Genomic DNA, 26,644 nt, shown 5'->3' with positions numbered 1-26,644 from the left:
CCCATAGTTACACTTTAAAGCACTACATCAATGTCATGAGGCTAAAATATGGCAGGCAGATTTCTTTTTTTAAACCAGAGTGAGATGCTACAAATGAATTTTAACCCACTGTCACACCTTAATTAAAGCCACTCGACCGGATAGCCTTCATAGTGAAGAGAACAACAGGACTGCAGGGTATTTATAAACATGTCAGCAATCCAGGTCAAACATGAAAAGAATTTCTCTCATAGTTAAAACAGACCTGTTACGCTCTCTCTCTCACACACACACACACATTTCTCCAACCAAAACCAAAGAAAACTCTGATGAAAAATATTTGGACCTGGAAGCACAAAAAGACCTCAAAATAATAAATTTAAAAAAACCCCACACATTTCCAGAAGGATATTAGTACTAATTGTTTGCACTGTAGTGGTTCTCCGAGTCTCCAGTGAGGATCAGGGCCCCACTGTGATAAGAACTATATAAACCCACAGGAAGGCACAATCTTTGCTCTCAAGATTTTACAGTCTCCTTTGCAGATATGCCCCACTTGTCTAGTGGTGAGAAAGGCATGAGGAGACAGCCAAACCAATTACCATTTCATATTCTGAAATATTTGTGCATAAATCAAAATCAAACACTTAAGAGTCCCACTGCCTTAAATTTGCTGCTGGAAGGAAAAGTCAGAGGGTTAGCTACAACTCAGTCACCAATTTCATGTACACACTTGGAAATTAATCCAGAATAAAGTCGGGTGTGAATTTAAAGTGCAATAACTATTCCAGAATAGCTCCCCCTGTGGATGCTCTTATTCCAGAATAGTTTCGCGTAATCCTCTTTGAAAGCATATTAAGCTAAACCAGCAAATGGCACTCTCATTCTACACGAGAGCTATTCTAGAATAGCTATTACAGAACAGTTATTGCAGTCAATTTCCAAGCATAGTGACAAATCTTGCATTATCTTTAATTTACTTAGTCTTTTCAGTTCTTGAGGGAATATGCAACTACATGCAAGTCTTTTTAATGCAACGAAGAACGAACTAAAGATAATATATGTAAAAGGCAAGGAACCTGAAAGCTCATTTAGTGAGAAGAGCAACACAACTTGGAATAGCTCTTATAAGTTAAATCCCAACCAGTTTTAAATGACCTTGACTCAATTAAATAGCAGGAAAAAGTGGCTTTTACAATTTTGCAATTAATATTTGACAGCTAAATCGATACATTACCATAATACAGATATATACTGGGTATTCGTTTGTATGATATGGAAGACACCAGTAACCTGTAGCCCTCAGAAATTCTCTACTTGAATGTGGAAAGCATTGGATGTGCAGTATACTGTTGGGCTGACACATTTGCAGTGGCTTCTGATTGGCAACCACACGCAAGCTTCCTGGATGATTACAAGTGACCATTTTAGAACAAACCACAACAATTTCTTAATTAGGTTCCCGTCCTTTCTAAATTCCATCTCGCATGCAAGATTTTCATTCATGGACTACACGGAGAAACTCACAATTGCGTGACCTTGAGAATTCTGTTCCCAGCAGTACTAAGCTTGTAGTTTATCTCCTGGGGTCTCCGAGTCTCTCTTTCTTGGTACTTAATGCTATGTACTAGGAAATTTTAAAACATGTTGAAAACCACACTGCTATGCTCAGAAAAGCAACATCATCATCATCTTCAAAGCCACTTTTCTAAAATAATCAGAGAGCAGGAAGTATCTGCAAGCTGTACACCAGGGCAGCTCCAACTGAAACCAAGACAGGATGACTAGTTTTCTACTCCCAACAGCCTGACACGACTGAAAGGAAGGAGCATCTTTGCCCAGAGACTGATGTACCTACCAGACTCTAAACCCAGGGGTGGGCAAACTACAGCCCGGGGGCCGCATCCAGTCCTTCAGACATTTTAATCGGCCCTTGAGCTCCAGCTAGGGAGTGGGGTCCAGGGCTTGCCTCGTTCTGCACATGCCAGGGCTCCGTGCAGCTCCCAGAAGCAGTGACATGTCCCCCACTCCACCTCCTATGCATAGGGGCAGCCGGGGGCTCCGCACATTGCCCCCGCAGCTCCCACTGGCCAGCAACTGCGGCCAATGGGAGCTGCAAGGGCAGCACCTGCAGACGGGGCAGCACACAGAGCCACCTGGCCGTGCCTCCGCATAGGAGTCGGAGAAAGGACATGCCACTGCTTCTGGGGGCAGCTTGAGGTAAGCGCCATCCGGAGCCTGTACCCCCTGAGACTCTCCTGCACCACAACTCCCTGCCCCAGCCCAGAGCACCCTCCTGCACCCCCAAACCCCTCCATCCCCAGCCCTACCCCAGAACCCGCACCCCCAGCCAAAGCGCTCACCCCCTCCCGCACCCATCCCCCAATTTCATGAGCATTCACGGCCCACCATACAATTTCCATACCCAGATGTGGCCCTCGAGCCAAAAAGTTCGCCCTCCCCGTTCTAAACAGTAGGGATTTGCCTGATTCTGCAGAATGCTTTCCTGACGCTGTCAGAGTTTCATTTTGAATGCACCTGTATTCCTCCTCCGTGATCCCTCAAGGACCCTCATTTAAGGTTTCCGGCTCTCAGTCATCACCTCTTGTGGGTGGAGACTTGTGTCCCTCTTCCTCCAGCCTGGAATTTTAAAGCTACAGAGTTCACTGCCTTACACTGCGATCCCCCAGCAAGGCAGTCTGTCTAAAGGCACGTCTCCCTCTAAGGGCTGTGAGCACAGTACTGCCGGCAGTTAAAAGTTGCCACACGGCTGCTCCTAAGCAAGCACCTTAATTCTTAAGGCAAAAGCGTTCCAGAGAAAACAGACTAAAACCAATAAAAGCTAACCAGACATCACCCATCAGTCTTAAGGGGCCCTGGTAGGCCAAAGTCTTTCCAACCCTTCCACAAGGGATGGGGCCCTTGAACAGCAGGTCCTGCCAGTTTGCTGCATCAGAAAGAAGGCCCTGAGTCAGTTTAAACCCAGCTTTTTTACATCAAAAGCCCTTCCGTTGTTGTTCGTTTTTCCCAGAAACCAACCACTCTGAACCAGTCTATGCAAGTTCCCTCAGAGGGTGGTATCTCTCTAGAGGTGTTTTACCACTAAGTCCGTGGTTCTCAACCAGGGGTACATGTACCCCTATACTCCAGGGGGTACGCAGAGGTCTTCCAGGGGGTACATCAACTCATCTAGATATTTGCCTAGTTTTACAACAGGCTACATAAAAAAACACTAGCGAAGTCCGCACAAACTAAAATGTCATACAATGACGTTTATACTGCTCGATAGACTATACACTGAAATGTAAGTACAATATTTATATGCCAATTGATTGATTTTATAATTATATGGTAAAAATGAGAAAGTCAGCAATTTTTCAGTAATAAGTGTGTGCGACACTTTTGTATTTTTACGTCTGATTTTTAAGCAAGTACTTTTTAAGTGAGGTAAAACTTGGGGGTACGCAGGACAAATCAGACTCTTGAAAGGGGTACAGTCGTCTGGAAAGGCTGAGAACCACTGTCCTAAGTGATTCACTTTAATCACCTCCCACTGTTTTAGTTCTTGAAACAGTTGTGATAACCACCCCGCCCCTATGGAGTAGGCCACAATCATATATAAAATACCTGGCTCACAGGGATAGATGCACTTAATACAATATATTTCCCCAAAGATACTGCATTTGCTTGCAGTATCTGTCACAGGTCTAGACCACTTTAAAACAGAAAATTAAGGGTATTCACATATGTAGCCTGTATAGAAAGGGTCTTCTCAGATTTTGCTGAATTTTCCAGACTCAAGGCTTGGATTTTAAATTAATACAGAAACGTTTCCAACTTTTGCTTGAAGGAATTAACAGCCAGAAAGGCAAATATAGCACTCAGATACCATACAAACTCCTCTTACTCTTTTTAATCCTTAGTTTAGGTTGTTTGCTTTGAAACTCAACCCAACAGTGCGATACGTTGAGCATGCGCCGAATGGCTGGCAAACACGCTCTCTGCTGCTGCACCGGTACATAGCTAACACGCTCTGGCTTCATGGCCTAACATTCCACTCAGCTCAAAAGCCCCTGCTGCAGGAAACGCTTCTCAAACCACACACAAATTCCAGACGCAGAAAAGGCACTTGGAAAACTCACGCTAGATTAGCGGTGTCCAGCATTAGCTAGGATCTGAGGAAAGCTTGCAGCATCAATGGCTATTAGCCAAGATGGTCAGGGATGCAACCCCGTGCTCTGGGTGCCTCCAAGCTCCGTGTCATTTAGTCCAGATGCCGGGACTGGATGACATGTGATGATGGCTCACTCGACAGATTGCCCTGTTCTGTTCATTCCCTTGGAAGCATCTGGTACTGGCCACTGTCGGAAGACAGGATACTAGGCTAGATGGACCGTTGGTCTGATTGTGTATGGCCGTTCTTATTTAACGTAAAAGCCAAAGCCATGCACACTGAGCAGCGCGGATGAAGTATGTCTCAGAGACCAGCGATCCCTCTCATGCTCACCCCACTTACTCCCCACCTCCGAAACCACACATGGGGTCAGGGTAAGGCCAGGACGTCAGAGAGCTGCTCTGGGAGTCTCCTGCTCAGCTCCTCAAGTTGCCCCTCCCCATGCTAGCAGAGGGGGAGATTTTGCCCTACCTATGAAAACTTACTTGTAACTGGATCCACGGGAGTTCGAAAAGGTGGGTTTTCACACGGGCAGATGTGCCCACACACCTCTGCTGGAATGCAGCTTAAATGATCAAGATGAACTAACAATACAGGCTGCCTTTCTGTGAAGAAAAGAGCTGAGTGAAACGGGCTCCAAAAAATACCAAGAGCAGCACACACGCCCCAAGCCTGGCTTCCGAGCCTAGAGAGCAGTTACAGAACGATCAATATAGCGCCTTCATTTTTGCAAAAGCCAACAACTGCAGCCAGTATCTCTACGGTTACGTAGTACATTCCATCCTCAAGCAGGTCACCAGCTATCCACGTGCAATGCAGCACTGTCACCTCTAGCAAGAGCTGTGGCTGTCAGACCTCTCTGGACTGCAGAGCATGAGAATGAGAGAGAAGCCAGGAAGTGAAGATTACTGCACTGAAACTAGAGAAGAAAGCAAGGCCACAGACAAGTCTGTTGTACTGACGAGGCAACAGCAAGCACCACAAACCTGAGATCCTGGAGTGAGAGGCAGAGCCATTCACACAATGCCTTCTAAAACTGAAGAAGAATGCTGGACACTAGGAAGCAAGTCCCACAGTCTCTTTAAAGGCTCCAAGAGGGAGCAGACTAGAGCCAAATATGGTTTGCTATCATCTCTTTAGTTCAAGAGAGAGGAAATGAAAGCTTCCTGCACTGCCAGAAATGCACTCAGGGAACTCTAACCAGGATGTTGCAAACTTCCCCAATCAGAAAAAGAAACAATGAAAAAAAAGGAAAAATCCCACTAACATTTTTATGAAACATACGAGGTTCACTCCATAAGCATAGCCCTTCCTTGTTTGAAGAAGGAATAACGTACGAAGCACACAATTCTCTAGTTATAACAAAGACCATGTCTACCAGTTAGACAGGTCTGCCTCTTCTTCACCAGTCTGCATTAGTGTCAGTATTGAGTTTTTCAATTCTGCTTTGATTTTTCCTCCTCAATTTTTTCAATTGCAACAGCTAGTATAAGCATAAACCCCCTGACTAACCTGCTGCACCCCAGAGATCTGGGCAGAGAATGCCACAAGGAGAATGCCATAAAGCTCTGCCATTATGTGGTCCAACCAGCCTTCTCTTCCCAGCCTGGCTTGTCCTGCTTTGCCCACTTTCTGGTGATCTTCTGCACTAAAAACCTCACTCTATCCCACGAAATTCCAAGGCACCTGACAATATAGTATGTCAACACCAATAAAGACACGCACAGAGTGTAAAAGAATAAATGGACACAAATCTGACAACAGGAATCATAACATTCAAAAGCCAGTAGGAGAACATTTCAATCTCCCTGGTCACTCAATAACAGACCTAAAAGTGGCAATTCTTCAACAAAAAACCTTTAAAAACAGACTCCAATGTGAAACTGCAGAACTGTAATTAATTTGCAAACTGGACACCATCAGATTAGGCCTGAATAAAGACTGGGAGTGGCTGGGTCATTACAAAAGCTAAACCTAATTTCCCCAATACTAATTTCCCCCCACTGTTACTCATACCTTCTTGTCAACTGTCTGAAATAGGCCACTCTCATTACCATTCAAAAGTCATTTTTCCTCCCTTGGTATCCTGCTGTCAATTGAATTGTCTCGTTAGACTAACCTCACGCTTGGTAAGGCAATTCACATATTTTCATGTATTTATACCTGCTCCTACATTTTTCCACTCCATGCATCTGATGAAGTGGGTTCTAGCCCACGAAAGCTTATGCCCAAATAAATTTGTTAGTCTCTAAGGTGCCACAAGGACTCCGCGTTGTTTTTACAAACAGTTGGGCAACCCACTGCAAATTATTCTGATTTTCCAGTTAACATGTAAGCGAATGCACATACAAAATCTTCTATGTAACTAACAAAAGTTATTTGTTCATTTTGCTGTGTAAATGAAAGCTGCTATTTTGACAATGGCACTAAATACTTCATTATTTTACAAACCATATTAACAGGTTACTGACTAATTGGTTGTGAAGGCTTAAGGAGACCTTAACTACAGTGTTCTCAGCAATTTAAAAGCAGAGGCTGCTGTTTTTGTGTGTAATATACACATTAATATGTGTATATTAGCAGAGAGAGAGCGAGAGAGAGGATTTAGGGATTTTTCTACTGTATTTAATCAAGATTTAGATTTTGCTATAAAAACCAAAAAGAAAATACATTGCTTATCTATGAGTCAAGCGTCAGTCTCATTGTCTGGTGGATCTACCTGTTTTTTCCATGTATGAAAGGCTAGTAATCAGCATGGGAGTTACTATAAGAAATGTCACAGCTTCCCATGGCACAAGGCTCCTCCACAGAGGAGATGAATCACACAATTAGATTTTTCCACTGGCTGCATTATCACTCTCCTCTGTAAGTGGCTGGGTATTTGCAGGAGAGGTCAGGGAACAGGACCTCCTGAATATTTTTCAGATTTATCTTGCACAGGTAAGCAGTGGCAGATCAAATGTATTTTTATCTAAAGAGCATGGAAGCCCGGATTGTGTGGGGGAGGGGGAGAGATGAGTCTGGGGGTGGTCACTTCATCATTCCCGCAAAAAGCTTAGGGTAGAAGATTATGCTGTCTGTTAACATGATATTGCATGCATTCTCTCCCTGCCTGCTGGAAACACCTGCCCAACAGGGAGTGCATGCAGAGGTCCTGTTAATGCTTGGATGCCAGGAGGATCGGAAGACACTGGCTGTGCAGATGTACTGGCCCTCCGTACAAGGGTTCCAGCAATCTGTGGATGCCCCGAGATCCATGGAACCTCACCACTGACCAAGGGGAAAGGGCGTCTTGGCAAGTGAGGAAGATCAAGCACCCTACCTGCTTCACTTGAGGATGACCCCCACTCCAAGGGATCCCTCTTGAGATGTTTCAGGGCCACCACCAGCACTCACTCCACATTCAATTAGTCTCTACTGTGACTTATGCTGCTACCTGTAGACCTTCCAACAAAGCTGCACTCACAGTTGAGCTGCTGGGGATCAGGACCACCCCAACCCAGAGCTGCAGGGCTCCACATAAAGCCGATGCTCAGTGGGTTTTGAGGGTATTAGAGGTTTTTAAATCAGGTTCTGATAAAGCAAAAGCTCTTTCACAAGTGTTGTGCAAACGGGGCTGGAGGATTAGGAGTTATTAGGCCAACATACATGTACAACGTGGGAGGTCTCAAATTACCCCAGCCTCCTCCTTTGGCTATTACAATGCCATTTGGACAGCTTCAGCCTCTGTACAAGGGGTTGGAAATAGATTGCATAAGCTTATGATACCTATGCTGACTTGCAGTATATTATTCAGACACTAGATGTTGCCACTTGCTGTAGCACATATGCCAGAGAGGGTACTGCTCCTGGTCAACAAGGGAGACAGAACTGGAGCTCAAGCTATGTAAATTTTCAAACAATTGTAGATATAGTTGTAACTGTTTTCTACAAATCAAACACCTCCTATTAAAGAGGAGTTGTGATTCCATAGATCAAGACACAGTTAGAGTGGCTTTGTGGACTCCCCATGTCCCCAAAGCCACCTCCGTTGAGGAGAAAACTTGCAGGAAACTTTGAGCTCAAGCCTACAGACTTTTATTCACTCACAGCTTTCCTCCAGATAGGGACAAGCTGGTCCTATAATAATGAGGTAACAGAAGGACCAGAAATATGTGAAAATGAGATGGGAGTGAAGACAGAAAAAGGAAGAGAAACTGGGAAAGAAGAGCAGTCACTTAAGTCTCACTCTCACAATGTAGGACATTCCCCTCACCTCAACAGACCAACAGCCCTTATGGTGCACAAGACCAAGAAATGCAGGAACAGGTCAGACAGAAAACAAAAGCTTAGAATCTATTTCAGCTGTGTTCCCAAACAATTATCCTGTCTTCTAAGCTTATTTTAAAAAGCCTATCAATCCATCTGGAGGTCTTATTCTATGCTCACAGACACACTAATCAACTTTCAAACTTGAAGTTCAAACTACATTTAGAGTTCAAAGGGCTCCTTTTAAAAACATCAGCCTAGAAACAAATACCAACTGTATTTTAAGTATTCACTCTCCATTTGATATTTTAAAAGACATGAGTGTGCTGAAGCTGTTCCACTAAGAGTCTTTATGTTAGTCTGCCCTTCAAAATCCACCCTGTGAAAGGCAAAAAGAAAAGGAGGACTTGTGGCATCTGAGAGACTAACAAATGTGTTAGTCTCTCAGGTGCCACACTAACACATTTGTTAGTCTCTCAGATGCCACAAGTCCTCCTTTTCTTTTTGCGGATACAGACTAACACGGCTGCTACTCTGAAACCTGTGAAAGGCACATTTTCAAAGCCATGCACAGAAGTCAGATGCACAACTCGCATAACTCAACAATGTGATCTTTTTGCCTAACCCCCCTCACTGCTTTGAGTGTGTATTACTTAGCTGTATACATTACAACAACACCAGAGCACTATTGCTACAATGTATCACCGTTTCCATCATGTACAAATCAAGATAAGCATTTAAACAGCTCTCTCCCCCTTTCCTAAACTTCTCTTTTAAAATATTTTTGTGGATTATTGCTGTGTTTCAAGTGCCCGCTTTTGCAATAAATTACAGCTCGGGCATAAAGCAACTGGAGGTAATGGACTCACTATACAAAGTAACCAGTTTTGAGTTCCAAACCCTCATCTCCTTTGGTAAGCCTATGAGAGGACATCAGCAGAGCAAAATGTCAGGGCTTATGGTTTTCTTCAAATCATTTAAGGGTTGTGGAGTTTCTTTCCCTGCATAAGACAAAGGATCAAGTATGGTTGCTGATAACACGTATAACAAATGGAAAATTACCAATTCCTATGTCAGCCAATGGAGGCACTGAACCAGGACTCGGGTTCAATCCCTCGTTCACTGGGGGGCAGAGTGGGACTGGGTCAGGTGGTGCTCCCTCCCCACCCTCCAGGGGTCTTGCCCAGGCCCGTCACAGACACACACACAAAGTTTGGGGACCAGTGTTACTCTAACAGAAACAACAAGTGGCGGCTTTCCTGAGGCTCCAAGCAACAGAAAGAACCACGTGGGGAATATATTTGAAACAACTAAACTAATCAAAACAACTTCTAAATTCACCACAGCTGTCTCTTCACTCCACAAGGTAATCACAAACAGCTGTCCTAGAAAAGGATCTAATGGGGGGGAGGGGGGAACAAAAAAACCCCAGACATTTTAGAAAGTGAAATATGCTAAAAACTGAAGATACTTACAGAGCACACAACAATACAAAGCTTTTCCCCAACCGAAGGGAGTTGCAACCTACCCTAAATACATCCAAAAGGTATAGGAAATATTAAGTCAAGTTATTCAGCTTCGAATTTCTGAAGTAACAGAACAGTTTTAGGCCTTGTCTACACTCCAGGGGAAATTCTATCTAAGCCACGCAATTTGAGTTACGTGAATAGCGTAACTCAAATAGACGTAGCTTAGATCTACCTACCGCGGGGTCCACACTACGCGACATCAACAGGAGATGCTCTCCCGTCGACTTCCCTTACTTTTCTCAATGAGGTGGAACACAGGAGTTGACGGGAGAGCGATCTGTAATCGATTTAGCAGGTCTACTGCCGATGCATCGATCCCCTGGTAAGTGCAGACAAGCCCTTAGTCTAATTACCCTTGTATTGTTGCATTTACCAACTGATGCAGAAGGGGGAAAAAAACTTTTAAAAATCAACAATTAAAGAACACGCACGCACACACATGCACACGCCCCCCTAACCTCCTTGGCAATTTTCAAAAGTCAGCTCATCTACAGCAAACTAAGTATCAGGGGGTAGCTGTGTTAGTCTGTATCCACAAGAACACCGCGAGTCCGGTGGCACCTTAAAGACTTAACAGGTTTATTGATTTATTTATGCCTAAATAAATCTGTTCATCTTTAAGGTGCCACCGGACTCCTCGTTACAGCAAACATGGCTCTCTGTCTGAGTCTGTTTTATTGCCACATTTTATCACCCCATTTTTATCATACTGCTTGTAGCAGGTTTTTACGTGACTGTTTGCAGGCAGTTACTGTTCACAGAAGTGGCATTTTAATTAATACCTGACTGCAACACTTCTACAAAACGTTTAGTAATTAAGTAACTAAACAGACTATTCTTACCCACATGGACCATAATGTCAGCCATAGTTCCTGATTTATAGAGAATTCCATAGCTTTTAAACCAATTTAGCTTTGACATCAAACAGGCATTTGATAAAATGTGAAAATCCAGGGAAGCAAAATACTGGTTTTAAATTATTAAAAAAAACCCTAGCAAAATCAAAAGGAAAACAACCTCTGCACAAAAGCTGAGCAAAGATCAGTGTGGTATGACGCAAAGCGCATTCAACTAAACCAAATGCTTTCCAGGAGGAGGGATCATTTAAGTAGGGACAAGCTGGAAAGTTTTTCACTTTCACTGGAGGGTATGGGGTGCTTTGATAGCAGATTCTAATTGAAAGGTTGAAGTCCAATGCTTTAGCAGAGCAAAGCTGGAGTTTTAAACAAATATCCTTTCACCTGTATTCAGGCTCATGCTCTTCATATAATTTTAGCCCGAAAAATATAGCCAAGGTTGCAACAATTGTAACACCAAATGCAAACAGCATTATATAGAATCAACTTCTTTTAACACAGGTGGGGGGGGGGGAACCAATCAGAATTAGTTATGCGGTTATCATCATACGCCACCATAATAAACAGATAAATAAAATATAGCAGGGAAAATATATTTCTTACCCAGAGTGAGGATAACAAGGACTTTTTTATATGGCTTTTATTGTGAAATATATCTCAATAACATTGTGCTAGCAAAACTTATGAGCCTGTTTGCAATCTCCTTCAAACCACCTTAAACTGATGTTACTCCACAGATTTTGAGAGAGTCATTCTTGATTCCAACAGGCCTTATCACCCTCAAGGTATAAAAACTTCAAAAGTCTGACTGTTCCAGGCTTATTTGGAAGGGATGTCCATTTCTGCTAGTGCATGAAACTTAATACAGCTGAACTGTAAACAGCCATTTACAGGCCGCCCATCCAGGGCGATCAGGCAGGGAGTTCAATTGTGGCCAAGAAAACAGCTTGCAATAAGTGCTGCATGGTTCAGACTTCACCTGGAGCAAGTTTCATGTCACCTCCTCCGCCCACTGTCCAGTCCTAACTAACCTCTAGCCTGTGCTTCTGATGTGATCTATTTTCCTTGCTACGGATTCTTGACCCGAACTTTGGGAGCAGCAGACAGGCCAGTGAGCCAGGGCAGGTGATCCCAGGGGCTGGGAAGGGTTCTGGCCAGGGAATCCAAGAAGGCATGAGCGAGGGAAATCTTACTGGCTGCAACAGGTGAGCGAGAGGTCTCAGGGAAGGGAATGTGCCCCAAGATCATGGGGAGGAGAGGAACACTGGGTTTGATCTTTTTGAGGGGGGCTCAAGAAGAAGGCTGATCTACTGGGGGTAGGAAGGAAAGGATCAGTGATTCTCTTCAGGGCTGGGGGGACTGGCCTGAGAAACAGGGAAAACTAACCAACCAAAAAGCTGTAGTTTTTGCCAACAGGTTTTTAGTGCCGTTAATGAACCCTCAGTGCTTTGAGGGTGTTTAGAAACACACACACACACACACACCAAGGGGCTTAAAACACTCAGCCAACTTCATCCCTGGTGCAACTCCATTAGTGTCACTGGCGTAAAAGCCAGGAATGAATTTGGCCCATCCATTATCCTCATGCTCTTCCCTCCCCACCCCACCACTATCCCTTGTTTTCACAGGATGGACCCTTTCCCCAAGTGTTCTCCAAAGTGAGACATTACTGTCACACCACCTCAGCTGCCTGGATGGCTGGGCAAGTCTTTAGTCCTTGGACTGTCTGCATAGCCTCTCCCTCTCCTGTAGAGGCAACAAGGCACACCGGTAAACAAGGCACTGAGCCTGCAAACAGAGGAGATACGTGCAGATTTGCAGACTTGGAATAACATGCAATTGGTTAACTAAAACAACAACCTGGGTACAAGGAAATGGGAACAGAGTGTTGGTGCAATAAGTCAGGCAACATAACAAATATCCAGTGCTTTTCATCAGCAGATTTCAACACACTTTCCAAAGGAGGGCCCCATTGTACATCTGGAGAATCTGAGGCACAGAAAGGTGAAGCAACTTGCCCAAGGTCATCCAGCAGGCCAGTGGCAGAGCCAGAAATAGAATCAGGGCTCCCGAGTCCCAGTCCAATGCTCTATCCACTAGGCCACGCTGCCTCAAATAAATGCTTTAAGGAAGGGCTGTTCTTCCTTTCAGAAAGGAGGACTTTTACACGGGGAAAAAATAGTTTTAATAGCCTGAGATTACAGGAAAAGTCGACTTGGAAAACAAAACTACTTAAAGGGAGGGGCAGGGATAAAACAAACTACAAAATTGGAACAAAGAACTTGACTGAGCACAACCCTTCTCGTTGCCAAGAAGGATCAGCTGCTCGCCAGGCTCTAGAAGGGGAGATGAACCCACTGAGAGCAAAAAGAAAAGGAGTACTTGTGGCACCTTCGAGACTAACCAATTTATTTGAGCATGAGCTTTCGTGAGCTACAGCTCACTTAGTCGGATGCATACAGTGGAAACTGCAGCAGACTTTATATATACACAGAGAATATGAAACAATACCTCCTCCCACCCCACTGTCCTGCTGGTAATAGCTTATCTAAAGTGATCATCAGGTTGGGCCATTTCCTGCACAAATCCAGGTTCTCTCACTCCCTCACCCCCCTCCCAAAAACCACACACACAAACTCACTATCCTGCTGGTAATAGCTCATCCAAAGTGACCATTCTCCCTACAATGTGCATGAAAATCAAGGTGGGCCATTTCCAGCACAAATCCAGGTTTTCTCCTATCTCCCCCACCCCCATACACACACAAACTCACTCTCCTGCTGGTAATAGCTCATCCAAACTGACCACTCTCCAAGTTTAAATCCAAGTTAAACCAGAACATCTGGGGGGGGGGGGGGGTAGGAAAAAACAAGAGGAAATAGGCTACCTTGTATAATGACTTAGCCACTCCCAGTCTCTATTTAAGCCAAAATTAATAGTATCCAATTTGCAAAGAGCAGTTTGCATTCTGATCAACAGCGAGCGCGCAAATGATGAGCCAAGCCTTACGCTTTGGAGACTTCACAGTGACCTGGAGGGAGACCGTGTTTCCTCTTCTTGAGGGTTTGGCTCGGCCATCTGATGGCCCTCCTGATACGTGCAGTTGAAGTGGAAGTGATCCATGCCATGTGCCTGGAAATAGTCTCTCAATCACAAACAAAGCGCTTTGATTCAAGCTGCTGCAAAGACAACTAGACTCGCAAAAGGAAACTACGGCTAACGGCCCTCAGGTCTCCCAATGGGAGGAAGGGTCACTGGGGCACAGTCTTACTGTAACCCCAAAGGATCCCAAAGTGCTTTAGAACTCCAGGCTCACACAGGGCTTAAGAACGCCACACACCAGCATGCCCTGGAAAGGGATGGGGAGAGAGAGAGAGGAGGAAGAGGAAGTGGAGTACAGAGATCTTCCTTCCTCCCTCCAGTTCAGAGACAACAGGGGTAGAACAGAGGTGGAAATGATTCTAGCTCTTTCCCCCAACCCCACCTCAGCAACTAAGCATCTTTGGAGAGTACAAGAAGAGAGACGTCTCAGCCAGCACATAGATGGGGGCAGCTCAGGGTAAAAGAAAATGCTCCTCTCCTCTGCAAGATCGAGGGATAGTGCCCTGGGAGAGATCCCAGCATCCTTCGCACTTACCAGCGGCTGTGGACGGTGGGGAGGATGGGCTCCTTTCCCTGGTAAGGACCTTCACTGGTGAAGCCTCCACCAACACCACCTTCCTCTTCACTACTATGGCCCCAGAACAATAATTTCAGAGATGACCCGTCTTTAAATGCTGCCCCGGTGAAGTCCCACAACCGGGGAGGAGAGTGAAAAGGGTTTTCCCTGACACGATGTACCAAGTGGGATCAGAGCACAAACCTGTGACCTGAGAGGATCTCTGGATTTGTACTTGTCAATGGTGCGGCCAGGGAAGATGAGCACATGCCCTCCAAAGCCTGCAATACCCAGGAGCAAAGACCTAGGAATAACACAACCTGGGTATCGACACAGCTCAGGACAACGATGGTCAGTCTCCCTCTGTAGAACCATTGTTTACGGTTCGATTTAGAACTCCAGCGTTAGGCAAGATTAGAACCACCCCATCTCACAGCATATAATGCATGGGACTGTGCAGAAACTCCAGACTGACATTCAGTCTCTATGCACTCATGATTATATCCAATACTGGGAGCTCAGCACGTTGTTAAAAGTTACCAGAAACTCATGTGATTGCACACGCTCTTCTCCAAAACACTTACCAAAAGCAAACCATCAGGGCTCCATGGGTGGTGGAGACAGGAAGCTGCCCCTTTAACCCGAGTTTTCTGCCACTAAATGACATTTAGGGCAGGATTCACTTCCGCTCCGTACAATTAGAGCGAATTGCAGCTTCACGGCGTAGTAGGGAGACCAAGGCATGGAGCCGTCACTGAAGAGAGCAGCACAGAACTTCCACCCTGTGCAAATGCTCTCAAAGCCAAAGGGGGTGAAGCCGAAGCTCCCTGCAGATTCCAAAAACTACACTTGAGGCAGACACTCCCCAAAGCCCAACTCTAGGTATTTTTAACTCCTTCCACGCAAGACATTTGGAGCTCCTGAACAGCCCAGCAATACAAGAGCAGGAAGCGCTGCGAGTGTACTTCTCTGTTTTAGACAACAGAACAGAGGAGTCTAAAGAGAGCGACAGTGGGAAACTGCTCTTCACCAACAACCCTGCCACCACTGCCCACAACTGCAGTGTCAGGACAGCTGTGTGTTGCAAAAGCCCATCGCATCCGTTACCACAAAACCAGCCACAGTCCCCAGAGCAGACACTGGGATGTTCTTCATTAATTCCTGCTGTTACATGGAAAACGCTGCTCATGCTGACATAGATGCCATGGCGTTTTGAATGAACACACTTGGACTCTTTCACCTGTCCTGCTGGCTGGCTTGCTTGCGAAACCCAACACTTACATCACAGTCCAAGTAGCATTTTATTTTATTTTTGGCAGCACAAACTAAAAAGTTTGACCGCTGTGTTGACAGTATATGAAGCTCGGTGTCACATGACAACTTGAGAGACAAGAACTGAAGCTGGGTTTTAAAGAGATCCTGAAGGATGTACAGAAGTCATGAAGAAAATCTAATGTGGTCTCTTCCCTTTTCAAAAATCCAACCCCCTTCATGCTCAGCTCACATCTCCCACTGCAGCCATTTGCAGGCTCCCTCGGAAATCCAATAAGCATTTCCAAGAAAATCCAGTGACTTGATCCAACAAAAATGAATGCAAAGTGGCTTGGGGGGGGGGAAAAAGTTCCAAGTTTGCAATTATCTAATTTGTCTCATCTGGAATGGCAATAATCTGCTGGGTTTTCAGTCCCTTCCCAGTTCTTTGAGAGCCTAGAGTTCTTGAACTATAAAAATACAAAATCTAAACATTCTGCATGGGATTCTGGTCAGTTTTTACTCAAATCTCTTCCATCGACAGCCATCCTCTGCTCCTGTCTGATTTCTCTACGTTTGAACCAACAGGAATCTAATCTACCTGCATTGCCCAGGACACGGTTTGAAACCAACTTTGTTTCATCACCTGGAGCAGTTTTCTCCATATCCCATCGCCTGGAAAGTAGCCATACTTCAACCAAAAAAAACCTCCAAAAACACTTCTACCACCCAGAGGCAAGGTTGTGACCTGTCACAGTCAGCTGGTAAAGAGAGACTTGATTTTCAGAGCCTCTGACAACCTGCAGTAGAAGCACTTTCCTCAGTAATCTGTTTCCTGATCAAAGGGCTTGATCCCAAGGCCACTGAGTCAATGAAAACAATGAGGAGTCCAATGGCACCTTAAAGACTAACAGATTTATTTGGGCATAAGCTTTTGTGGGTAAAAAAACCCACTTCTTCAGATGCAGGGAGTGAAAATTACAGATGGAGACATTATACATGAAGAAAAGGGAGTTACCTTACAAGTGGAGAACCAGTGTTGATAGGTCCAATTTAATCAGGGTGGATGTGGTCCACTACCAATAACTGATGAGGAGGTGTCAATACCAAGAGAGGGAAAATTGCTTTTGTAATGAGCCAGCTACTCCCAGTCCCTATTCAAGCCCAAATTAATGGTGTTAAAATTTGCAAATGAATTTTAGTTCTGCAGTGTCTCTTGGAAGTCTGTTTTTGAAGTTTTTTTTGCTGAAGGATGGCTACTTTTAAATCGGTTATATAATGTCCAGGGAAATTGAATTGTTCTCCTACTGGCTTTTGTATGTTACCATTCCTGATGTCCAATTTGTGTCCATTTATTCTTTTACGTAGAGATTGTCCGGTTTGGCCAATGTACATGGAAGAGGGGCACTGCTGGCACATGAGGGCATACATAACGTTAGTAGATGTGCAGGTGACTGAGTCCCTGATGGTGTGGCTCATGGAGTTGGGTCCTCCAATGGTGTCACTAGAGTAGATATGGGGACAGAGTAGGCAACAAGGTTTGTTACAGGGATTGGTTCCTGGGTTAGTGTTTCTGTGATGTGGTGTGTAGTTGCTGGTGAGTATTTGCTTCAGGTTCGGGGGCTGTCTGTAAGCGAGGACTGGCCTGCCTCCCAAGGTCTGTGAGAGTGAGGGATCGTTTTCCAGGATAGGCTGTAGATCGCTGATGATGGCCAGTGGTGTTGTGTTATTTTCCTTGTTGGGCCTGTCCTGTAATAGGTGACTTCTGGGTACCCGTCTCACTCTGTTAATCTGTTTCCTCACTTCCTCAGGTGGGTATTGTAGTTTTAAGAATGCTTGATAAAGATCTTGCTGGTGTTTGTCTCTGTCTGAGGGACTAGAGCAAATGCGGTTGTATCTTAGAGCTTGGCTGTAGACAATGGATCATGTGATGTGGTCTGGATGAAAGCTGGTGGCATGGTAGGGAAGTATAGTGGTCAGTAGGTTTCTAATATAGGGTGGTGTTTATGTGACCATCACTTATTTCCACTGTAGTGTCCAGGAAGTGGATCTCCTGTGTGGACTGGTCCAGGCTGAGGCTGATGGTGGGGTGGAAATTGTTGAAATCCAGGTGGAATTCTTCAAGGGTCTCCTTCCCATGGGTCCATATGAAGAAGATGTCATCAATGTAGAGCAAGCAGAGGAGGGGCGCTAGGGGATGAGAGCTGAGGAAGTGTTGTTCTAAGTCAGCCATAAAAACGTTTGCATATTGTGGGGCCATGCGGGTACCCATAGCAGTGCCTCTGTCTTGCAGGTATAAGTTGTCCCCAAATCTGAAATGGTTGTGGGTGAGGACAAAGTCACAAAGCTCAGACACCAGGTGTGCTGTGGCCTCATCAGGGATACTGTTCCTGACAGCTTGTAGTCCATCCTCATGTGGAATATTGGTGTAGAGTTTCTACATCTACGGTGTACATAAGTTACGTTTTGTTTTTTTATTACAGCTTCAAATCAGCTGCCTTCTGGGAAAGAGAAGAGATAGCTGGCTTCAAAAGTTCGCTATTTTATTATCTTATTTCATTAGCATTTTCAGTCTGTGAAAAGGAGGCCCGAGTCTGACCTCACGGCTGTTCTCCAACAGCGCCAATCCCATGGCTTCAGTGGACTCACGCCCAATTTACACCCATGTAAGTGCAAGCAGAATCAGGTCAAGCCCTGCTATATTTAGTTCCAAGTTTCAGTTTACTGCAAAAACACCACACACAAAAGAGACGCTTTTCACCCTTGGGCTGTGAGACTGGGAAAGTCCCCGTGCAAGCGCAAATTGGGATGAATGAACTGAGAAATGAGCATGATTATGGTACTACACTTCAATAGTTGCAGTAACACATGGCTCACTTCATTAACCAAAGCAGGCTAGGGTGATCTAGGGAATCAGCACTTAAGCAATTAATTTCTTGCTTGAAAAAAAAAACAAAAAAATACATCCCAGAAAACATGGACTTGTTAGTTAAAGTCATTCTAGTTCACCAACCACAACATTTCTACCCCTTCAGCCCCAAACACGGACTCTTTTTTCATAATTTTCCACAGCCAAAGTCGGCACTTATCGGAGACCACGTATTTTGTGCCTGCCTACCCCAGCCCCGAATTTGTCATAGTCCATTTATTTCCCCTGTTAAGCAACCAAAGTTTCTTATCTATTAGCTGCTATGCAAAGCATTTTATTTTACACAGCTGGTCTCAACCTTCAAGGCAGTTTCAGTACAAAGCCCAGTGAAAAGAGCAGAAGGGGAAACCCAGCCTGTTACAAGATACCAGCCACCCCTCTCTCCATTTCCACCCCCACACATGCACACACCTCCCAGGAACCCTCACTGCTCAGTCAGTCCGAAATTACAGCATTCTAAGATAGCTATGTCTATTTACACGTACATATGTGAAAACCAGTTTTCAGAGGTGCTGAGCCCCCAAAACTCTAGCTGCAGGCCACACAAGTTGTCTGTGCTCAGTATCAGCCCTGGGTATCTCAAAAGTTGGGAACCCCAAATTAAGACGTATTTGAAAAGGTCAGCCTAAGTCACTTTGATAGATTGGTCCATCAGCCCTCACAGAGACAGTGCCGATCCCAACACATCATTCATGTTGTTCTAGCCAGTCCTTCAGCCACCTGGTGGCCAGGCTGTCAGTGGCAGTTGGCCTAAGTAACTTGCTGAAATTCATGCAATAAGCCTGTGGAAGCCTAGGGAAATTATCCAAGTCTCCCAGCTCTCTTCCACTGGCTCATTACTTCTATACATTGAGGATCCAGAAAGTCCTCTGTACGTACAGCAAGAGCTATTTTATAGGAGTCGATTTAGAGATGCTTGGTGCAGGTTTATGGCAACAGCAGTAGCTGTCTGTGGAGGCCAGTATTTGTATTACTGGCCCAAAACGTGGCTATGACTAACTTTGCTCACGCTGGGTTTAACTTCACTTGTGTACGTCATGGAATCTCCTCCGCCACGATACATAGCTTCATGTCTGGGACGCTGGTGCAAGACAGACTCCCTAAACCTAGTGGCAGATGTTCTCCCATCCCCTCAACGATCCTACTATTCCCAGGACGCAGGGCTTTTCTTCTCAAAAACAGGTCTCCTAGTTCCTTCTGAAGATTTATTTTATCTCTTTTTTTAGATAGTGTGGGGAAGTGTCTAGGTTTCAGGGGACACCTCAATTCTTCACATCTGTCAGGTGGACATGACCTCTTTCAGTTCAGACAGGAAGCCTTCAGCTTCCAGTGACAGAGCAAACATCCACCAGTCATCCCATTTCCCCAGCAATAATTTAAGGCAGTGGTTTTCCTGGCAATAATTTAAGGCAGTGGTTTTCCTACCTCTTCCTTCTGTGAGCCTCAGAGAGAGAGTTACTCTCATCCATCAATCGCCTTCCCCAGTTGGTTCTCAACGGGTTTCACTGGGGTTCTCATGCAGTGACCTACCGAAGTGTCCTGAATCTATGCCACAAATATATTAGTGATCAGCAATTGTATCAGGGCAATATCACACTGTAAGTAGCTCAGTCAGAAGAGAGGAATTTTGCACTCTACCTCCCGTTGTTTATCCTCAGGAAATCCTTTTGGCTCCGGTTCCTATCAGGCTGGCTAAGGCAGCTGTAAGCCATGCCCAAGAGAAGACACATGACCTCATCTGCCTCACCAGAAACTGACAAAGCCACCAAACTGAAGAAAAGCAGCTGCCGAAGAGCAGAGACTGCACCAAAGAGGAAAATAAAGTCACCCACAGGAAGCCTAAAGACTGTGTTAGCCTCAGTCTAAAGGCAATAACCTAGTGGCTGCTTCCAATCTAGGCACACGGCACTATTCCCATGTGTAAATGCTTTGGACATGAAAATTACCACCCCTCTGCCACCAACTGGCCTCAGTACTATACAGTCCTAAGAGCTTCTTTCACTGCAGCAAAAGCAAGGGTATTTCTCGTCTTATGTGCTCCCCTGTAAGGAGAGCAAGGGTCAGGAAACCTCTCAGAAAAGAAGTGGCCAAACGATCTACCATGACACTGGTTACCTGATGAGATATACCAGAGGAATCAATCCATATGGCACAGTCAGCTTCCTCCATACACTCCCACGAGCTTTGCTGAAGCTTATCTTTCTGGCGAGGAAATCTAGGCGTTTCTTGGCCCACAATTCATAAGACAGAAGTTTCTTGACACCAGACTTCCCTTCTAGTAAGATCTGAAATTACTGGAACATTTCATTGGTAACTGGAAAGTTCCATTTCCATCAATTCAGTTTTGTTTAGGGAAACAATCTTTCTGGAAGTACTGAAAATGAGCTAAATTTTCAGATAATTCAAATGGGACAAACCTCTGGACACAGGGTCTAATTTCAACACATTCACCTAAATGAACATTGACACGGTCACTTGGAGGGAGGAGAGGCGAAGGAAAAAAAAAAAAAAACAAACAACAATGAATGGTCTGCTCAACAAAGCAAACTATGTCTAGAATAGCAATAGTGAATTTTCAACTTGGCTTTACAAAACTTGTTAGAGTTTGCCTGCTACTGAGTGGAAGTTCACAGTGGAATACTAGGCAATTAAAGTAACACTTTGACATCAGTGGAATTGTAATGAAAAGTAAAATTTAACCCAAGAGGTACAACTCTGAGATGTAACATCACTGCTTGGCCTAACAAGCAAGGAATAACATAGCCTTGTCCTAACACTGCAGAGAGCCTTTATATAAGCACGATAATCAAAAATATTTTTAGATTATTATTTATAAAATGGTTATTTTCTGTATCATTTCTCAGCACTGTATTGTTTTTTCTTAAACCAAAACAGCAGACACAGTATAATCAGTGCCCAGCCAAACTTACTTTTGTTACTTCTGACAACCAAATTTCTAGTTTTGCTGTCCAAAAGTAACAAAGAGAACCCTGGACTTATTAACCTGTCTACTATTAAGTTCCCTAAAGATATGCTTTGTTGATTTTTATTTCTCATGCCACAGTACAAGGAAAGAATGTGAACTGCAAGAGCACATGGCAACAATATTACCATCATGCAGTTAGACATCTGAACACAGTCACTGCAAGAGTCAGGAAGCAAAGAGAGAGACCAGTAAACACAAACGCCTTTAGAAAGGTTCTCTTCCCATAGTGGCCTTTGTTTTAGTGGGATGCAAATTAGTTACACAATTTGGGTCCAATTCTACAAGCTTGTGTTCATGCAATAGTCGCCACTGTTACCAACAGGAAGGCTTGTTTAAGTAATACTTGCACCAAATCAGCCTGCAGGACCAAACCTTTATGCTGCAACGGTAGTTGGTAGAACAAATTGTACCCTTGTTTCTCACACACACTCCCATTGACAAAAATAGGACTTTTGCCCAAAGATGAGGCAGAGTTATTTACTGAAGCTACTAGCATTCTTAAAAATCCACAAATATAACTGATCCATTTGGACAGTTTAACCTCTGGGCTGCAGTTTAATGTTTTTGATTCAGTAACAGGCAGCTCCTCCTACAAGAATAGCTAGCATATTACACTCACAAACGGCAACTATGCATAATTCATTTTGTCCTCTTTAAGAAGTTAAGCCTTTCTAATTTAGTCTTCGTGAACTGCATCGTTGTCATTGATTCACTATTTCCTATTTGGAAAAGTCAAACTAGTTTTAAAAGGTTAGCCACAGTACAACATTAACAGCTCTTAGCAAGTTGCTTACACACATTTTTTAAAGTGCAAGCCTACAAACATTTCCACTCAAAGTGCAGATCAAACTCGGAGCTGACACCAATACAGTGTTTGTAGAACAGAAACCCTCAAAACCACTCCCAGCCGAAATGCAAAACCAGTAACACTATAAGCAAGAGCTTTAGCTGTGTCCTTTGTTCTTTTCCCCACATTATATCTGTATCTACCCTTTTCACTGTCCAAGCACTACAATAAGAAGTGATTTGTGAAACAAAATTCTGACTATAGGCCCAAATTATGTGTTTGGTTACTCTGTAATCTGAAGCCACTAAATTTGCAAAGTTTCAGAGTAACAGCCCTGTTAGTCTGTATTCGCAAAAAGAAAAGGAGGACTTGTGGCACCTTAGAGACTAACCAATTTATATGAGCATAAGCTTTCGTGAGCTACAGCTCACTTCATTGGAAAGCAGAAACAGGACAGAATCTCTCTAGTGGTGTTGCACAAGTCAGAAAGAACACACCTTGACTTTCAGGTCACATAGTTTCCTGAACTAGCAGGTATAAAATACCACCTTTGTTTGCACATAGCAAGCATGACCAGGAGTCACAGGGACACACACTAATTTTTGCAGTCATTTTCAAATTAGAACTGCTCTTCAGATCATTTTAATAGTTGTGAAGCTTTTGTAGATTCAAAAACATAAGGCAGCATGCACCGTATTTAGATCCTCCTACACACCAACTGATAGTTTTAGGCATATTTATGTGCGAACAGTGGGTTTTGATTTTGTATACCATCTTTTATACCAAAAGTATTTCAAAATACTTTAAAAACTGAATGAATTGGCTTTGGGAAGTTAGTGGTATCTCCCACAACTCTAGATACAAGATTAAAAATACATCATCAAATTCTGTTCATAATTACTCCTAGGCAGCCCACTGGAATCAAAGAGAATCACACAGGTACAACAGCAGAATTTATCCGACTGTTGCCAAACTACTCATTATCATTTTAAGGTAAACCAAAATGTTTTTAAAGCTATTAAGTCACTATAATGGTAAGAAAGTATTTAATACAATATAGGAAAGATGTTTTGTAAAATACATTGCTAATGTTATCTTTTCTTTCTGCAGGTCACCTTAAACAAAGCCAGAGCTACAAATCTTTACTAAGCCAGTTTGTCAGAAGCAGATTTAGTCCCAGTGCGGTCTTAACACCTAGGTTTCCCAGAGTTACATTACAATCTAATCCTTCCTAATGCATCTGGATTTCTTATATTGTACTGGGAATGGATCCAGAAACTACAAGCTGATCTGAATGCATTAACAAGGACTGGATGAGATCTTAGTGTTGTTACTTAATTAGAATGAGATCTTACTGGTGCAAACAAACCCAGGTTTCATCAGCAGTAATATCATAGAATCCAACATCACTCTGTAAGAGAAAACTAAATTATGTAGGATTCCTATGTTTTATCAGATCCAGTGCCCCTTATGCCAGTCATGTTAGTTATGTTGGGGTTTAATACAACCCAGATACAAGCAGAGAAAGCACACTAAAGCACACTTTTAAATTTGAAATAAATAAATAAATGTACAAACTAATCTTCAAAGAATGCAAAAGCCCCAATCCTGCAACTGGATCTGCATGTGCAGGTTATAACAAACAGAAGTGGAGAAGTTAATAAAGCAAGGCCTGGGTGCCCTTGGTATTTGCACATTCGAATACCAACTGCATGCAAAAAGTACAGCAATTTCAAACACCAAAGAAGGCATTACATTGCGTATGCACCTTATTTTATAAAGATCTAGCTGCAAACATCTACACCTGGCCATACCAGGAAAACACCATACATTTATATTACTGCCCCGGTGGTCTCTTCTAAGGCTTTGTCCACACTGACAACTGAATGACAAAACATCTGTCATTCAGAGTTGTTAAAAAACAAACCAACCAACCAACCAACCCCAAAAGACAAATGTTTTGTCCATGAAAAGTGCAGGTATGAACAGCACTTTGTTGGCAGGAGCGCTCTCCTGCCGACAAAACGAAAACCGCTCGTTGGAGGTGGACGGGTTTTTTTGGCTACACTGCACGCCTGTTAGTGGCACAGCCTGGGGGCCGCAAGCAGGACCAGTATTAGACTCACTGGGCCCAGGAAGAAAGCCATAGCCCCGCCACTCAGGGCTGAAGTCCGGGGCCCCAAGCCCTGCCTCCTGGGGCTGAAGCCAAAGCCTTTAGCTTTGCGGGCCCCCATGGCGTGGGGCCCCAGGCAATTGCCCTGCTTGCTACCCCCCAACGCCGGGCCTGGCTTTTATATGCAGAAAACCTATTGTTGTGCCACAAGTCAGCCATGGAGTTTTTATAACACGTTGGGGGTGGGAGAGGAAGGGGTTCAGGAAGAAAAAGGTTGAAAACCCCTGCTGTAGACTGATCCTCAAGAACCCTAAGGGAGGGAAGGAGAAATAAATAGACACCAGCAAACTAGCTCTTCAGTTTTATTGTTTTTCAAGACTCCTCTCAAGTCTTTGTGATAAACATGAAGATGATGCAAAACTGCTACTGTAACTTAGCACCTCTAATGCCTGTCCTAACATAGTCAAAGGGTATAAACGTTACAGCCTCAAGGTCAGTATTCATTCATCATTGGCCAATCGATGGCTTAAAAACATTCAGCACTGGGAAACTTGCCTGAGCACGAGAAACAGGAGCCCCATATTTCTGCAGGCACACCATATACTTGGCTGCAACGATTCCTACATCAGATACTTCTCACCGTGTTCTTAAACCAGACACGTAGCAGTGGAGGGAGGGAGTGCCATGGAGATAGGTCTACATGTATGGGTGTACACACACACACACAATCCCCTAGTGGCAGATAGATTGTCATCAACCTCTTCACTAAAGGAGCAACTTCCTTCCTACTTTGAAATCCTTCACTCACCTGCCTAAAAGGAGTGGCAGGATTGAACAGCCTTGGAGGCCCAGTCCCTGCACTAGCCCTGACCCATCCCCATGGCAGAGTCATGCTCCCACTGGTTCTCTGGGCAGGTCCCCAGTGTGCCACCTCTCTATACGCTCACCATGCGCCTGTTACCACAACCCCTTTCTGCTCCTTTCCTTTCTTGTTCCTCTCCACGCCTCCCAGCGGAGGGGGGCAGAAGGCCCTGAAGAATGTTATATTTCTTTCACCGGATTAAGCCACTTGCAAAACCTGCCAGGCAAGAAACCGTTCCCTTGTCCCCCCACCCCAGACCTTGGAATGCAAAACGCATACTTTTCAGATGATCCACAATGAAAAACAGGTTTTGATTTAAATAAATAATCAGGCTAAGGAAAAACAGGCTGTTTTGCAATGTTAAAAGAAAAGGTGCCTTCCAGTAGCATAGGGTTTCCCCCCATGCTTCGGAGCATATATTTAAAATCTGGTAGGAAGACAGTCTTTATGCCAAGGATGACAAATATCAGGGGGTAGCATCTGAAGAAGTCGGGTTTTTACCCACGAAAGCTTATGCTCAAATAAATCTGTTAGTCTTTAAGGTGCCACCGGACTCCTTGTTGTTTTTATGCCAAGGATGTGCCTTTTGCTGTCCTAGAAGGATCCATTGAAATTTAGCCAACATATAATCGTCTCATTTGGAGGAGGTGGGAAAAGCGGTTGGGGGGGAGGAGGGGAAATGTAGTTTGCAACTTCTTAGAATTTAGCAGCTGAAATCGCCACATGCCCTGGATCATGTACCCGCACCTCAAAACCCCTGAGGCTGATCAGACTGCACATGTACAATCCCCACAGGGTGACGGAGCATGCCCCAGCACACACCTACAGACGTACAAAAGGACCTTCCCTGTAACACTCCCAGCCAGGGTGGGGCCATGCACATGAATTGGGGTCCTGTCTTTCCAGTACTCTCAATGACCTCTCTGCTGGCACCCAGGCAGCGTGGAGGAGTAAGCCATCCAACTGAAATACAGAGTGAGCAAGAGCCAGACTGGGGAGATGGAAAGGAGTGGACAGACAACCTGATGAGTCGTGGAGTGGTTGAGCAAGAAGACTGGGGCGAAAGTGAGAAACCTGATGAGCGGTGATTGGCTAGGCAAGGAGAATGGGACAGTGAGGGGAGCCAGGGATGAGAAAGAGACAGAACAGGGACAGGGATGAGTTAGTGGGGACAGGGCAGAAGGGGGTCAAGCCTGGGGGAAATCAGAAGAAGAGAGTCTGTGCCCACTAGAACACACCTCCAAAGCCCAGGATGGAACCCAAGATTCCAG

The 26,644-nt window shown here is 44.4% G+C and overlaps 1 protein-coding gene across 11 annotated transcripts in view; it reads right to left on the bottom strand.

Moving 5' to 3' along the window:
- Nucleotides 1-26,644, bottom strand: part of ATP11C (ATPase phospholipid transporting 11C (ATP11C blood group)) — a 122,025-nt gene that overhangs the window by 79,568 nt on the left and 15,813 nt on the right. The window contains exon 1 of one of the 11 annotated variants that reach the window (XM_073358411.1): nucleotides 10,773-10,838. The exons of 9 other annotated variants lie outside the window; for them this stretch is intronic. In XM_073358411.1, coding sequence (XP_073214512.1) covers nucleotides 10,773-10,823 — 51 coding nt within the window. In that variant the 5' untranslated portion in view covers nucleotides 10,824-10,838. Of the gene's footprint in view, nucleotides 1-5,139; nucleotides 5,196-10,772; nucleotides 10,839-26,644 lie in introns of those variants that run through there. One more of the 11 variants, XM_073358412.1, reaches the window with a different exon arrangement.

This window comes from Lepidochelys kempii, chromosome 9 (genome assembly GCF_965140265.1).
Source record: "Lepidochelys kempii isolate rLepKem1 chromosome 9, rLepKem1.hap2, whole genome shotgun sequence".
In the NCBI taxonomy this organism is placed as follows: Eukaryota; Metazoa; Chordata; order Testudines; family Cheloniidae; genus Lepidochelys; species Lepidochelys kempii.
Note: the sequence above shows the minus strand (reverse complement) of the source record. Positions and strands in the feature narration are given on the sequence as shown.